This window comes from Pelodiscus sinensis, chromosome 1, assembly GCF_052426305.1.
Source record: "Pelodiscus sinensis isolate ZL-2025 chromosome 1, ASM5242630v1, whole genome shotgun sequence".
Lineage (NCBI taxonomy): Eukaryota > Metazoa > Chordata > Testudines > Trionychidae > Pelodiscus > Pelodiscus sinensis.
Genome location: NC_143052.1, coordinates 188,566,001 through 188,582,653, shown reverse-complemented (window position 1 = coordinate 188,582,653; position 16,653 = coordinate 188,566,001). Strand labels below are relative to the sequence as shown.

General features: G+C 43.2%; 2 protein-coding genes across 11 annotated transcripts in view; one reads left to right on the top strand and one right to left on the bottom strand.

The window, feature by feature from the left end:
• The window catches only part of SON (SON DNA and RNA binding protein), a 65,188-nt gene extending 61,316 nt beyond the window's left edge, over positions 1–3,872 (bottom strand). For all 7 annotated transcript variants that reach the window (XR_012897999.2, XR_012898001.2, XR_012898000.2 and 4 more), the window contains exons 1-2: positions 3,763–3,872; positions 2,879–3,045 (exon numbers count right to left, since the gene is read on the bottom strand). Coding sequence is in view for 3 of the 7 variants with exons in the window: in XM_075911105.2 (XP_075767220.2) it covers positions 2,879–3,045; positions 3,763–3,857 (262 nt within the window). In the remaining 4 variants the exon portion in view is untranslated. The remainder of the gene's footprint in view (positions 1–2,878; positions 3,046–3,762) is intronic.
• A 461-nt stretch (positions 3,873–4,333) lies between these two features.
• LOC102460115 (trifunctional purine biosynthetic protein adenosine-3) overlaps positions 4,334–16,653 on the top strand; it is a 56,385-nt gene continuing 44,065 nt past the window's right edge. For 2 of the 4 annotated variants that reach the window (XM_075911201.2, XM_089773809.1), the window contains exons 1-2: positions 4,334–4,652; positions 9,428–9,542. In XM_075911201.2, coding sequence (XP_075767316.2) covers positions 4,376–4,652; positions 9,428–9,542 — 392 coding nt within the window. In that variant the 5' untranslated portion in view covers positions 4,334–4,375. Of the gene's footprint in view, positions 4,653–9,427; positions 9,543–9,602; positions 9,622–11,103; positions 11,149–16,653 lie in introns of those variants that run through there. The other 2 variants (XM_006126027.5, XM_075911210.2) reach the window with 2 other exon arrangements.

Genomic DNA, 16,653 nt, shown 5'->3' with positions numbered 1-16,653 from the left:
ATCAAGATTTTTGCGAGGCAACATCACGTTACACACCCTCTCATTAAAAGCTTAAGAATGTCTGAGCAAAAATCTAAAATTTAGCTTTCAAAAAAACTAAATCAATTTTCAAACTGCCTTTTGACAATTTTTTTGCTAGGATTTCTATATTTAAAATAAAAAATACTTTTAAGATAATGCGACAGCAACTGACCTTTGATCAGTAGCTAAAACACTTATAATGAATAAAAAACAGCAATGATTATTCCTGAAAAAAGTAGCACATCTTACAAAAGTATGCAACTAAGAAAAACCATTTGCATTACCCAAGAAAAATACTTCAACAAAACTTTTACTGTGGTTGTTAAAATACACCTCTTTTTTTTGAAGTGACAGGTCAGCTTTCCTAAAATTGAATGTGCATGTTTAAAAACTCTTAATAAATAATATTGAGAAATTTGTAAATTCCAAATAAATACTTTTTCTTTAAAAGTGTGCAACCCACGCATTGCCACAGTTACTAGTACATGAACATATGCTCAACCTACAAAAAAACATCAAAAGTAAAAATAAAACTGAATTTACTAGCTTTCATCACCTAATCTGAGAAATAGACAAAATACATCTTAAAGCCCATATTAAGCACACCTCAATCCGCAAATATTTACACATGTGCTTCATTATAGGGATGTAAAATCTCATTTAATTGGCTAGCTGGTTAAACATATTGTTTAAGTTGGAGGGGGGCTCCACACTGGCTGGAGCAGACCCCCAACCATCACAGGGCTACTCCCTAACCCTAAACGATATCATATGATTATGATTTACTTCTATCTTCAAAATAATACTGAAAAGGAAAACGTGATCTTGGAATAAAACAGTTGATATAAAAAGTAAACATTCAGATACTATGGTGATAGGAACACTACCTACAATAAAATAGGGATGGTAGCATGTACCTGTTAACACAATTAATCGATAAGCCCAGGCTCAATGTTTAATCCTAGCAGTTACACACATCCCTCCCCGCAGAGGGGCAGGTGGGAGCCAGTACTTGCGGGGAGCCGGCTTTTAAGCCAACTCTTTGCATGTGCTGGCTCCCACAGAACCTCCTTCATTCCCTCCCCCGCCTCCCACAGAGGTAAAAGCGTGGGAAGGCAGGTAGGATCCGCTGCTCGCCAGCTCCTGTGAAGTCGCCTATCTGCCTATGCAGCTATCTCTGATAGAGAGGGAACAGTGCAGGGCGTGGGAGATGTGATAGGCAGGGAGTGGGAGAGGTAATAGGCCAGCTTTCAAGCGGGCTCCCATGGATCCTCATGCCCTCTGCACTACTGCCTATCAAAGAAAATTTACAAAAATATTATAAAAATAAATGTTTGTTAATATCCCTATTATTAAACACATATGCCCCAATCTTTAAAACATGCATATAACTTTACATATACGAGTATCTGTATGACTACCGCTTTTATTAGTTAAGTGTTTTAAGAAATATATCCTATGTCTATCAGTGTTCCTTTGAATGCCTGCACAACTTTTTCAATAAATCCCTAATCACCAGTGCAACCTGACCTTTACTATTACGGTTAGGCACAATAGGGCATACTGGTTGCAAGTCTTTTTACTACCAACTTATCAGTATTTTTTGAGAATAAACAAACAACTTTTCAAAACAAATGCAGCCAGTTTGCACTAGTGCTTCCACTGTTCCTTATTGGACCAATATGAGTTCTACATCAAATGCAAACAGGGGTGGCCTGTCCATATAGGCGAACGAGGTGGTCGCCTAGGGTGCCAAGTTAAATGGGGCGCCAAATGGTGGCGCAATATCATTGAGGGGTTTTGGAGGAGGGGGAGCAGATTGCATGGTTCGCCTAGGGCGCCAGTTGCTGGCAGCTAGTGTAGGGCCGCCCCTGAATGCAAGGAAGATTTCTGCAAATGATCCATGTAGACAAGCTATAGTACATTATGGAAAGAAGAAACATGATCAGAAAAAACTGCAAATCATCTCGGTCACAAAGTTCTACGTTGTCTTTTATGGAAACACTTAGGATCTATACTTACCAAGTTTACAGCAGCTATCTCATTTCCAAAATAAAAAAATAAAATGCATTTGTGTAATCAAGTAGGATCCCAATACTGCCAAACCTTATATACACAAGTAACTCTTGTGAATATTCCACTGAAATCACTGGATGGTAGACAATGCTTGCATGACTCATGTTTGCCAGATTAACTGTTAGCAAGTGGTCTATACAAGCATTTTACTTTGTATATTACATTTGAAGCAGCTGAAAGCCGAACACGGTTTTTTTCAATTACATATATATTATTCACTAATACCATTACCAGTAAATTACCTCATTCCTTGCTATCTGATTGATATACCTGGTCATACAATTTTGTATTTTGATAAACTATAAACCATTACTCAGACAAAACTTCCACCAATTTCAGTAAGTTTTGCCAGAATTAGAAATGCACAATGACTTGAAGATACTTAGGAACAGTTACATGATTTATTGCATAAGTAATCTTTAAAGGGGCACATGTCAACTAAAAAATTTATATTGTGATTTTTTTATCCTGTCACGGTCACAAATAAAACTGAGTATTAATATAATACATCGGGCCAAAGGTTACTTTTCTCTTAATTAGTGCACTATGTGGATAATCAGTTTGACACAGGTTTGTCACTTGGCCCAATTTAGTGTATCAGCCCGATGAGACGTGAGAAAATCTTTTGTAAAATATTATAAAACCATAAAGAAGCATCACAGAAGTGCACAGCAATAGTACTAGAAGCGTTTATTTCATTTTCAGAAAATTGACTAGTTTCACTCGAGGCTGTCCCCCTTGAAGAAAAACATGTATGCACTGTTTAAGCATTTTCATTTACCTGATTTACACTGTAGCTGTGTATCAAGGGCCCCAGACAGTACTTCCTCTATTTTCTGAACTATCTGATCATTCTGAAGACGCCCAGCACCCGTAACTGTGTCATCTGAAGTGTTTGCTTGCTCAGCTGGGATTGTTTCACCATTCTGCTGGCCTTCTACCTTTCCACTAACCGAGAAAAATATTAATAAAATTCAAGTAATGTTGGTATTTATTTTTAAAAGGTAACTTATTTACATGTCTTACAACTAAACCACAAAGAATATTTTAGCCTCCTAAAAAGGCCTCACATTGTAGTAAAATATTCATTTTTGGGGTCCTTTTGTTTTTACTTACTGTGTTCTTAGATAAAATTGTTAGCAACTATGTGAAAGTAAGAAAAATATTTTCTCACTGCCCTCCCCCCGGTCTTTTCGTACCACAGACATTTAATTTCTCTCTTCCCCGCCCCCCAGGTCTCACACTAAGTAAATACATAAAACACGACCCGCCACGCACTCGCCTTTCAGACTGAAAACACACCAGTGAGCACCTGCTGGGAGCCGCATGAACACGCTGGAAATTTAGCTCCCCGCCACCCCGCACACGCGCTTGTTATTGTCACGGCAAGACGGGCTCGCCCCGGCGGGACAGCGGCCTGGTTCCACCACAAACCGGATGTCGCCGCTGAGCGCCGGGCCAGGCCTTGAGTGTTCGAGTGGCCCGCAACGGCCGCCCCTCCCCCTCCTAACTGCCCCCTCGCTAGCCCCTCCCGCCCCCTATCTCCCCCCCCCCGCCCCGCAGCTGCCCCACAGACACCTCTCCCCGCCCCCCCCCCCCGACTCTGCTCGCCCTGAGCTCCGGCCCCAACTCCGCCTCCCGCGCGGCCCCGCGCCAGCTCGTTACCCGCCCAGCTGCTGCTGCTGTTCCTGCTCCTCCTGGATCTCCCGGAACTTGCTGACCACAAAGGACCGAAAGATCTGTTCGATGTTAGTCGCCATGACAGCCCCACGGCTCGGCTCCCCCGAGTCCCCCTCCATCCGCACCGCGGGTCCGCCACTACCCCACAATGCACCACCGCAAGAAGCCACTGGCCGGCCCCCGCGCCGACGCGTTCCCTTTATGCCCTCCCGTCATTGGCTGCCCTCTGTGGAACCAGAGGCATGACGGGACGTCAGTCAGCCGCTCTGCCCACACGGGGAACCATAGAGTGCAGCCTCTCTCGGGGGGGGCCGCGGACGTTCCCCTCCCCCCGCAGGCCTAGGGAGGAGGATGGGCCCCGGCAGCCATGTTGCTACCCCGAGACCCCCCCCTCCCCCTACACACACACCCCCGCACAGGGCGCTGCGCACCGCCCTCCCCCCACACGATGAAAGGCGGCCCCCGCCCTCACCCCACCGCCAGGCCAGTCCATGGGGCTGGGCACGGGCTGCCCGGGGTTCGCTCTCCCCTGTAGGCGCCCCGCGGGGCTCGCCGGCCCGGCGCCACTCACCTCCGCGCGGGCCGGAGATCCGAGGCCATGAGCGCCTGGAGCCCGAGACTGTCGCTGTCGCCTGGGGCCGAGCCTGGGCCCTCCGCAGCCAGCGGGAGCTTTGCCATGGGGCTCCGCGTCAGTGCTGCTGCGCCAGACACAGGCGGCGGGTCACCGCTGCAGCCGGGGGTGCGGCGCGGCTCCGTGCGCCGAGGGCTGCACACACAGACTGTAAAGTCACGCACAGGGCAGCGCGTGTTTACAGCGAGACCATGTGAGGCAAACCCCCGCTCCTGGGAAGCCTGGAGCTGGCCTGCCCCTGCAGGTTTGTCGGGGTGGGGACCGAAATCCAAGCTAAATTCAGATAAATAAATTACTCCCCAACAGAAAGTCAGTCTTGGCGTGGGCTCTGCGAGTCAGACGATGGCTGATTTGGGAAATACTTCGCTAGAACAGCACTAGAAATGGATCGTCTGCTCTTACTCCAGCTGCGGTTGTGGCACCCTGGATATTATCCCCCAAACCGCTGTTCCACTGATGCAGCCTTACCCCTTTCATTGTTATTTGTTCTGTGAGAGAAACTATACAAATTGTGTAATAATATTCAGTTGTGATGATGCTCTATTCTTGGGTGAGAAAGTTAAATTTCCAAAACAACCAGTAATCCTGCAGCACCTTGGAGACTAACAAAAATAAAGTTATAGTATGATCTTTCATGGCCAAAATCCACTTCTTCAAATGAGCAGAGTAGAGTGAACATGGCTACCTCCCACAGACTGTTAAATTTTCAAATATACTTTCAAATAGAATTTTCCCAAAATAATGGGAAAATTAATTTACAAAATATATATGCCTTTAAGACAGACTACAAGTGTGACAGTTTCTGGAAAGCTGTTTTATGCTAATTTGACAGCAAAACAATTGTTACTGAGATTTTATTTATAGTCTTTTGGACAAATTCAAGACTAATTTGTTGCCCCCATCTACTTTTGGTAACAGTATAGTAATATGAGCAAACATATTAGTGCCAACTGAAAAAACAATAATGATTATGTCCACAGTAGATTGAAGAGTTACAAAAGGATCTCCTAAAACTGTGTGACTGAGCAACAAAAATGTCAGATTAAATTCAAATGTTGATAAAAACATGTTGGAAACCATAATTCCAACCATACATGCAAAATGATGGGGTCTAAATTGGCTGTTACCACTCAAAAAAGAGATCTTAGAGTCATCGTGGATTGTTCTCTGAAAATGTTTGCTGTGTGTAGTGGCAGTCAAGCTAATAGAAAGATAGAAAATATCACAATGTCACTATATAAATTACCCACACCTTTAATACCGCACGCAGTAGATATATGAATGGTTAACCGTTGCCCTTATGGGGCCATGAGCCAGCAGTAGTTCCCACTCTGGAACCAGAAGACCCTGGGACCAGGTCCCAGAGCCTCCTGTCCGTCACTGGTTGCAGTAGTCCAAGTCCTGAGGCTGGGAGCCTGCCAGCAGCAGGACTGGGGCTGGGAGCCTGCTTAGCAAGTTAACCAGTTAAAGGTTAATTTAATCTGATGTTTAACTGGTTAACTGATTAATCGGGTTTTACATCCCTGGCATGCATTTTGGTCACTCCATCCTAAAAAAAATATATAACTGGAAAAAGGGTAGAGAAGGGTGACAAAAATGATTAAGAGTATGATATAACTTTTATTTCATGAGGAGCTATTAAAAAGACTGGGACTCTTCATCTTGTAAAAAAGGCAGTTATTGGGGAGTATGATACAGGTCTATAAAATCATCAATGCTCTGGAGAAAGTGAATATGGAAGTGTTATTTAGCTCTTAACATAAGAATCAAAGGAAAACCAATACAATTAATAGGCCACGGTTTTGAAATAAAAGGAAATACTTAATACATCTCAAAGTCAACCTGTGGAACTCATTGCAAGGGGATATTGTGATGACCAAAACTATAACTGGATTAAAAAAATACTAAAAGTTTAAGTAGGCTAGGTCCATTAATGGCTAAAAGCCAAGTTGTTCACTGATACAACGTCATGCTATAAGTGTCCCTAAGCCTTCGTCTCCAGGGCTACGTCTACACTGGCATGATTTTCCGGAAATGCTTTTAACGGAAAAGTTTTCAGTTAAAAGCATTTTCGGAAAAGCGCATCTAGATTGGCAGGACACTTTTCCGCAAAAGCACTTTTTGCGGAAAAGCGTCCGTGGCCAATCTAGATGCACTTTTCTGCAAAAAAGCCCGATCACCATTTTCGCGATCGGGGCTTTTTTGCGGAAAACAAATCTCTGCTGTCTACACTGGCCCTTTTGCGCAAAAGTTTTTTGGAAAAAGACTTTTGCCCGAATGGGAGCAGCATAGTATTTCCGCAAAAGCACTGACAATCTTACATGAGATCGTCAGTGCTTTTGCGGAAATTCAAGCGGCCAGTGTAGATAGCTGGCAAGTTTTTCCGCAAAAGAAGATGATGTTGCGGAAAACCTTGCCAGTCTAGACACAGCCCAGATGTTTGGACTGCACAACGGGATATATCAATGGACAATTGTTATGTGCTGTTCATCCCCTTTGAAGAATCTGGCATTGACCACTGTAAGAAGACAGGATACTGGCATAGATAGACCTTTGATCTAACCCTGTGTGGCCATTCTTATGCTATTGGATCTTATGCTATTGGATTGCATATAACCACATTGTAATCAAAAGGTCTGCATTATACTATACTAGATCTATTCAGTTTTTAATAATTATATAGCACTGATAATTCCTGATGTAGGCACCTTTTATAAATAAGAATTAAAGCATTGGATACACTGACTATCACAAATTTTACAGGAATGAAAGGATTACAAAGAAAAGTAAATAATGTTTGCTACTCATTGATGTGAAAAATTGCCAGAGTGAATAATTTAAAATGTAATTTCAATCTTCACTCACATAGACCTTGACTAGACTAAAAAAAAGTTTTCTTTTTTCAATTGAGTTAGCACAAAGTGGTTTAGCTCAACTGAAAACTGGGCTTAAAACCAATACTAGACAGAATGTAACAATCTAGATCAGTGGTGAAATTTTCAGCTGAACTGAACTAGTTTAATTGAGCAAACTCAAATTCTAGTTCACACAAAACCATTGTGATTATATATAGGCCAATTACTGTTAACCAGTTAAGAATCCAATTCTGTGATGCTGTGTCTACATTGTGTCAAGTATCAGAGGGGTAGCCGTGTTAGTCTGAATCTGCAAAAGCGACGAGGAGTCCTGTGGCACCTTATAGACTAACTGAAGTGTAGGAGCATAAGCTTTCGTGGGCAAAGACCCACTTCGTCAGATGCATGCATCTGACGAAGTGGGTCTTTGCCCACGAAAGCTTATGCTCCTACACTTCAGTTAGTCTATAAGGTGCCACAGGACTCCTCGTCGCTTTTGTGTCTACATTGGCACCCTTTTCCGGAAAAGGGATGTTAATGAGACCAGTCGGAATTGCAAATGCCGCGGGGGATTTAAATATCCCCCGCGGCATTTGCATGAACATGGCTGCCGCTTTTTTCCGGCTCGGGGTTTTGCCGGAGAAAAGCGCCAGTCTAGACGGGATCTTGCAGAAAATAAGGCCTTTTCCGGAAGATCCCTTATTCCTACTTTCAAGTACTTTCAAGTAGGAATAAGGGATCTTCTGGAAAAGGGCTTATTTTCCGCAAGATCCCGTCTAGACTGGCGCTTTTCTCCGGCAAAACCCCGAGCCGGAAAAAAGCAGCAGCCATGTTCATGCAAATGCCGCGGGGGATATTTAAATCCCCCGCGGCATTTGCAATTCCGATGGTCTCATTAGCATCTCTTTTCCGGAAAGGGGTGCCAATGTAGACACAGCCTGATTGTGCTCTGGAGTAACTTTTCTCTCCATAGGTCCATTGAAATCAACGGTACTACTTACAAGAAAAAAGCTACTGCAGATCTTGATTGTGGGATTATTTGTTAGACCAACAATTCTTTGAGATGCATATTTGTAAAAAGTATTTAATAAACTGGTATTTTATATTGGTACTCAATTTTAAAAGATTTGATACAACATGATACCTTGCCTTCTCAGGGCATTCAGTTTTTATGCATGCACAACTCCCATGTGCATTCAGAGGAATTATATATTTCTATCAAGATATGAGCAACTATATTACAACTCTTGGAAAGCAAAGTGTAAAAGCTGATTGAAAATACGTCAAGATGAATAACATGTTTGCTCAGTGGTGCTGGAATAATTTTTATAATGGAGGTGCTGTAGGTAGAATTGGGTTGGTTATTAATACTTAAAGCTATGGGTGTCCAAGCATCTCCAGTTCCAGCACCTATACCTTTGTGTCATTGTAATGCTACATTAAACATGCTACAGTACCCACACAATAAGTAAGGCACTATGTTTCTTCATAATTAAAGCTGATATATACAATATGTATGAAGTATTGATTGCTTGTTATTTAATACTTTAATACTATAATATCTACAAAGAGCATTTGCCCTAGTAAAATAGTAAACTACTAATCTTTCTAGGGTATTATTAAATATTAACCCATTAACTGTTGGTATTACATTATGCTATATTTCCTCCATTATATCATAGAATCAAATAAGATATGGAAATGATCTATTAGCTGTAGTCCCTAACCTTTCACTTCAAAATTATTTGTTGTACATTTTTTGGTGTTAGTTCTGTCTAGTTTTAAATGTAGCAAGGATGGGGCTCAACTGCTTCTGTTGGGAGATTATTTCACAGTCTATTAGACTCCCACCCGGATAATGCAATCAGGTAAGTAAACACACTTCTACTTTTATGAAGAGCCCCATTGCAGTCAATAGGACACCCCATAAACACACCCATCCTGTCCAGAGCTCATTGCAGTTTCAAGGTCTGCATGTGCTAAAGAGCCTGCTGTAAATAAATGACTGTAAAATCCCTAGCTTCATGCAAAGATAGACTGTAAACTCTCAGTAGCATCCCTTGTCCGTTTTTTATTTCTTATTTCCTTGATTTATTAGTATAAAAGCTTTTTTTGGTCTGGTTACAATCCCTCACATTCATTGCTTTTTCTCTTACGCTTAAAGGGTTAATTAAGAACAAGAGTTGGCTGCTGCGGCTAGAGAATTCTGGGAACTCGAGTTCTGTCGTCTGCTGCAAAAGGTTTAGTTTGGCGGGCGGACGTGCTCTCCTCTCGTTTCAGTAAGTGTTTCGTTCATTCTTCAGAAATGTCTTCTATCTAACGCATGTGGTGTATGGATGCTAGCGGAGTTGTACATGTGTAGGTTTAGCACTGAAATATTTTAAAGAAACAATGTTTTCCGAGACAAATTTAAAAGAGGAGACTTATTCTGAGATCTCAGAGGTGGTATGGTGGCCATGTGCTTCGACTGTGCTGTTTGATCGTCCTTAAAATGGCTTTTCATATGCATTGTTGTAGAGACAGCATTTTGAATGTCAAACCATGTTCACTGTGTTTTTGAGAGTCTTCCATTTCAAATTAATTACTTGCATGAGTGAGATGTGCAAGATTTGTTCCTATATCGCTATAACAAACTCGTGTGGGTGCCTTTAATTTAAAAATTGTGGCTGTAGCATTTTAATTATTATAAGTGCATTTTTTGCTTCCTCTGCTACTCGTTTCATTATTTATAAGGGCGAAATAATGTTTATGTTGTCTTACATAAAATTTAAAATAGTTGTTCTTAATGTTGTTCAAAATTGCTTCTCAGAAACCAGAAATGTATTTTTCCCCCATTCATTATGCACACTTACCGGCTTGTTATTCTAGTATTATAAATGCTACTCTCTTTTTTGGTTTTAAACAAGAAGGGAAATATTTGCTTGTTTAAAAATGAATATTAAACTTTTGATCTGTCTTAGTTTGGTCTTTAACCTACTTTTTATTCTTTTACCTCAATCTGCAAATTTTGTGGAGTACCAATATTGGTATTGTCTTAAATTCTTTAAATTCAGCTACAGAAGCTTGAAATTAATGCTTACATTTGCTGATATTTGTTATCTGTTTTTAAGTATGCAGGAAGGAAACTGCTATTTTTCTTTCCTTTATTCGTGTCTGGGCCTTATTCTGTAGTCTTTACTGACGTCTGGGTCCTGAAAGCATTCTCAACTCTCACTGACTGTAATTAGCATTACAGGTATTCAGTACCTCTTGGGATGAGGCCACCAAAACTCACATTGATTTTTAGTACTGTTTTTTCAGAGTCTCCTCCTTAAATTATGATGCAGAATATGGCTTCAGGTACCTGTACTTTACAAAGAATTTTGAGGCTAGGTATAACTGTTAATGACAGATTGATCTGAGTTCCCTTTGAAAAGCCAATTCTTTTTTGCCCTGTGGGAATCATTTTTTCTCATGTGTTGCTTCAGCCCTGTCACCTTTCTCTTCATTTTGCTCAGAAAGCCCCAGACTGGGACTCAGGAGATCTGGGTTCTGTTTCCAACTCTGAGACTGGCCTGCACAGTGACATGTTAGTTTTTGGTGCCTCATTTTCCCCCTTCAGAAAATGGGGATCATGAAATTGCCCTCCTTTATAAAAGTGCTTTGAGGTCTAGAGCTGAAAAAAGCCCCAGGTAAGAGGTAGGTGTCAGTAGTCACCTGATCCCCATTGCTCTTCACATGAAGTTTAAACTCTGTGACCTTGTTTCCAAGATACAGGGCTTCAGCCTAACTTTTCATAGGTTTCTAAATTAACATCCATATTTAGATACCTAATTAAGTGCTCTGATTTTTTTTTTCCAGAGGAGTTTGACATCCAGAAACTCTCGGTGCAGTTTGATAGAAGCTGTGAGTGCTCAGTGCTTTGAAAATAAGGCTATTTATGTAGATCCCCTTGTTTCAGTGAGACTGTTTGTGTGTGTAAAATTAAACATATGCAATCGTGTATGTATGTGAATGGCTGAACTTCTGTCAAGGTATTCTCAACTCAGATTTTGTTGAAAGTGGAAAAACAATGTGTTTTTTAAAATTACGTACCTACTTAGTACATTTTTGCGATTTGGTTTTTTTTGCATCTCAAACAACCAGTAATGCAGGACATGCAGGCCTGACATCACTGTATGCAAGAACCGAATATATTTTTTTTTTTAAAAGATAGTGATATTGTCTCAAAAGGACTGTTGATTACAAATCATGTTTTGCCCACCTGAGAGGCCATTCATATTAAAATTGCATAGATCTTCATACAGTTATTGTCTGTCCCTCTTGTATTCTTCAATAAGCAAAGAAGTTGTTAATGACATTAACATCATTGTTAGGCTTCAAAATAAACAAGCAGTTTATATTTCCCTGAGCTGTTTTTTCGGAATGGCTGCAGAGGCAAGCTGACATCACTGCATCAGTTAAACATTTTTAAGATTGTCTTCAGAACCTTTGCATTAGAAGGAGATGGCAGCCACTCCAAAGAAGTACCATGGAGCCAGTCCAGTTCAACTTTTGAATATTTAGTCACATAAAGATGCCTCTAGTGATAGCCCTTTTACCAGAGATTAGGAAGTGATGCCAGGCTGTAGGTTACTTGTCTAACCCTACCTGTCTGTGACTTGACGGCCTGACCATATATTGTTGAGGAGTCAAGAAAAGGAAAGGTGCTAGGCCCTGCTTTTCTCTCTCAGATTCTCTGTCTAATGGGACTTCACTGTTCTTTGACCTTGCTGAAAGGTCTGTGGATTCCTTACTCAGCCCCACCTGCATGAAGGGGTAGAGAGGTGAGTAGGTTGCCACCTCTCCCTGCTGCCTTTCATCTTCCACCTGTGTTCCTCTCAGATTCATACATCTAACGGGGTGAGTTGTCTCTGCTATACCCTAATACTCATTGTTCTGGCCTTGCAGTAGTATGTGGAGGAATAGTCTTCTGGCTTCTGCCATCCGTTACTTGCCTTATGGAAAGGCCTAGGTGTGCTTGTCTGCAACCCTTTCATCTCCTTCTTTTAAAAATGCTGAAGAATAGTTGTCTTTACTACAATAACATGTAAAAGTTTTGTGATAATTATATTTCTTGTGTCCAAGGATACGTCTACACAGCAGGGCTAAAGCCGAAATAAGCTACACAACTTGAGCTACGTCAATTGTGTTGCTTAAGTTGAAATAGCTTATTTCAGCTTTTGGCACTGTCTGCACAGCAGGAAAGAGCACTCTTCCGACTTCCCTTACTCCTCATAAAATGCGAGTTACAGGATTCGGAATAAGAAGTCCTCCAGTTCGACATTGTTTTGACCTTGCTGAATAACATCAGTTATTCCAAAATAACACTGCTGTGTAGAAGTGCCCCAAGACTCCTTTGGCCTTGTTCCTCATTACACCGTCATGGAATGTAGGTTCTCTCTCAGTAACATAGTCTTTGCTGATCAAACCATCCTTACAGTTCAAGTCCCACCCACACTGGGAGTGGCCCAGATAGTTGCCCCAGGGATGGAGCAGTGGAGTTAAGGTGGCTTACTCCTGCCCTGGCCCTGCATCACTCCTGAAAGCAGCTGGTATGTACAGCAGTGGCTCTTGCACTCCTGGGGACAAATATTGGCACTGTTCTAATGACAGAAAGACAGTTTCTTGGGAATTTCTCTTTTTATAATGGAAATTCCTAGATGGCATTGAGCCAGCATGGTGACTCTCTGCTTTCTCCTGGCTTCCTGGTGAGGGGCATGGTTAGCAGTAGGGGGATGGGGTGGAAAAAGGACTGAACAATATTGATTAGGGATGTAAAAAGCATTTTATTTTGTAAACATGAAACTGTTCACATTTTCAGTGGTTACACATTTACATGCCTGGGTGGGAGGAGGTTCCACAGGGAGCCAGCTTTTAAGTATGCTCCCTGTGTGTACCGGCTCCTGTGTGCCCCCTGCGCTGCTGCCTCTGTATTAGAGGCAGCAGCATGGAGGGGCAGGCAACTCCCCAGGAGCCAGTGCTTGCAGGAAGCTTGCTTAAAAGCCGGCTCCCGCCAGCTTCCCACACCTCCCTTCACCTCTGATCAGAGGCACATGTGGTGGGGGGGGAGGGATTGAATGTAACTATGAAGGTTAACCAATGAGCCCAGGCTCACCAGTTAACCATTTAACTGTATATATTATCACATCCCTAATACAGACTGTTAGTGTATTACTGACAAGGCTTTTGAGTTAAATTGTTAGGTCTCACTATGGCTCCACTGGACTATTTCAGCATATTCCAGTATTACCAAGGGATAAAGGACACCTTAGCCAAACCTTTCTTCATAGAAATCCCTCCACTCTAGATACCATGTGTGAGGAAAGATGTCAGGTACTTGCTATGCCGCTTATGAATTTCCCCCTACACCAGTGATTCTCAAAGTGCGGTCCGCAGATCACTAGTGGTTCAGGGCTTGAGCTAATCCCCCCCCCCCCCCCACACACACACACACTTCTCTGTAGCAGGGAGCATGCCAGCACTCTAGCCTCTTGTCTGCCAACCCCTGACCCCACCAGGCCTGCTCAAAAGAGACAGAGAGCAGAGCCATGCTGTGTTTCTTGCCTCCCTCCTGCCTAGCTCAGCTGGGAGAATGGCGGCACAATTAAGGGCTTTCCCTGTGGGAGTGAGTGAATGCAAAGAGAGATCAGAACAAGCATCTCTGTGCTGCGTTTCTTGCCTCATTCCCACCAGCATAATGACAGCCTCCTTCCAGACCCTGCACTGCTGCCCAAGGTCCCAGGCCCCTCCGAGGCCCTGCACTCCCTCCTCCTACACCCCTCTCCAGGCCAGAATTCTCTCCTGCACCCATACCCCTCCCAGACTCTGCACCCCAAACTCGTGTCCCAAGTCATAACCCAAATCCCTGCACCCCTATTCCAGGTTAGACTCCCCTCCCAGTCCCTGGACCCCTCCTGATCCCACTCTGTTGCCCCAGGGCACAATCCCCTTCTTCACCCAAACTTCCTCCCAGATCCCACACTACAATACCTTACCCAAGTTCCTTTGTGCACCCAGCCTCCATCCCAGACCCCTGCACTTCCTCCATTAATAATGGAAGAGTGCAGCTCTTGGTCACTTCCCAAATTCTTGGAGTGACCCCCATCAAAAATTATTGCCCATCCCTGCTCTGCGTCCTCTCCCTTGGCTAGACATTCTTCCCCAAGCTCCCTCCTGTACCTGCCCTTGCTCCTGCACCTCCCCTCTGGCCAGACACCTATCCCCACCCTGCTCCTGCATCCACCATTGCTTTTGCACCCTCCCTCTATGCCACACACTGTACCCGCCCTTGCTCTTGCTCCCTCCCCACTGGCCAGACACCCTAACTCCCAGCCTGCTTCTGCACTGTACCTGTCACCCAGACCTCGCATCTTGCACCCTATCTCCCGCCCAGATCTTGCACCCCATCCCATTTGCTGGCAGCCCTGTCCCGCACGCTGAACCCCTCATTTTTCTCCACCACAGAGCCTAAGGGTGTCCACAAAATCCATTAACTCTGGAACCCCAGAAAAGTAAATCTGGTCTATGGGAAGCTCTGAACCTCAGTCTTTCCTGTCCCTTCCCCTCGCCATGTGGGACTGGAGCACCACATGAATGAGGTTTCTTAGTTGGGGGCCTCATCAGTGAGGGTTGAGAGTTTTTGAAGGAGGTTTTTTTGCTTCTCTCTTGTGTGATCCCCAACTGGTTTTTCTGTGGAGAAAACATTGAAACCTTTCGTGTTGGACATAAATTAATGTTTTACTATATTTAAAATGAAGTTAGTTTATCAAACATGAGAAAGTTAAAAAGCTTAATCTCTTTAATAATTTAAATTAAACCATTCTCCCTAGCTGCACTAGCAGAATGTCCGGGGTGTAATTATGTAATTAATGGTGAGTTTCCATTAGCAACTGATGGTCTGTGGAAAGGTATGCATTGAGCCAAGTAGTCCATGGGCCAAAAAGTTTGAGAACCACTGCCCTACACAGTGGGAATCATCAGAAGCCAAAACTATGCATCCGCTATGCCCTGAAAGTGCTGCAAAGGGAACCCAGTGGCGTAAAAAATCTGGACTGAGATTTTTATTGACTCAAATGTGAATCCATAATTGTTACGGATTATTTATCTCATTGGTGCAGTGTAGTCAATAGGGCAGTGGCCTGGGGGGCTATGCATCAATTTAGCTGGAGGGTCTCTTTCTCTTCTCATTGTGTATCTGGCTACTGAATATTCCTTCTCTCAGATCAGCATCCCTGTCCTGGTTTCAGCCTCTGTATCAAATACTAATGGAGTGACTTTTGCAGAATAAATCTTTAAAGCGTGTATTTCAGTCTTTGTGGGTCTTGTGAACCTTGGTCTTAAAGTCTGTGTTGTTCTGCTATGAGAATCTATCCGCTGGAATGGGAACAAGCTTATTGGATATAACTCAGTTAGGAATAAGAGATAACTGTCTAATATATTATTTTCTCTAGATATGTTTTAAAAAACTTCCTGCATCCTGCAGGAAAAGTTTTCATCCTGTCACCCCTCCACGCGGCAGCGCCGCACAGCTGGGGACCCTGCATGGCATTTCCCTGGGTTCTGGGGAAAAGTTGCTTGGAACCCACAGTCAGCTGAGGAGTCTCCAACTGACCCTGGGCTCTGCATGGCATTTCAAATCAGCAGCACAACATGGAACCCAGGGACAGCGGGGGATTCTGAGTCCCCCGCTAACCCAGCGCTTCTTAAGGGCGCTTCCTTCATGAGAGCAAAACTAGGCAGTTACTATGTGGAGAGAAAGTAGCAGTGTTTTTGAGTCAGGCTTTCAAGAAGCAAACTGAGTATATTTCTCATAACATTTGGGTATGATGTACATGCCCTGTCCTTCTGATTGAAAGTCTTCCATCAGCCAGTCACAAGTATGGTAAGGTCACTTTTTAACCATTAGAACAATTTACTAATAGTCATGGTGGATTCTCCATCACTGGGAATTTATAAATCACGTTTGGATATTTTTCTAAACAAGACAGTCTAGGAACAATTTGGGGGAAGTTCTGTGCCCTATGTTGTACAGGTCACTCTTGATGATCACAATGGTCCCTTCTGGCCTTAGAAGCTATGGATTTTTAGGGGAGACTAACAGCGCTTTTTTTACACCTTTACATAGAAGTTCTGGTCTTCTATAAATGGAGCTTGTGTGTATGCTACAGCAAAACCGCTTCCTCGGACCCCAAGGACTGCTGGCCCTGCTCCTGGGGAGCCACAGCTTGTAACCTGTGGCTGGGGGGGCAGCACCAAACAAGGGCACCACTAGATTGACTAGCAAATAGATCTTCACTGATCCAAAGGGTCTTTGCCTTGGACATTTTCACATTCTTCAGAAACCTGTTTTGGTTACAGGACTAAAATGTC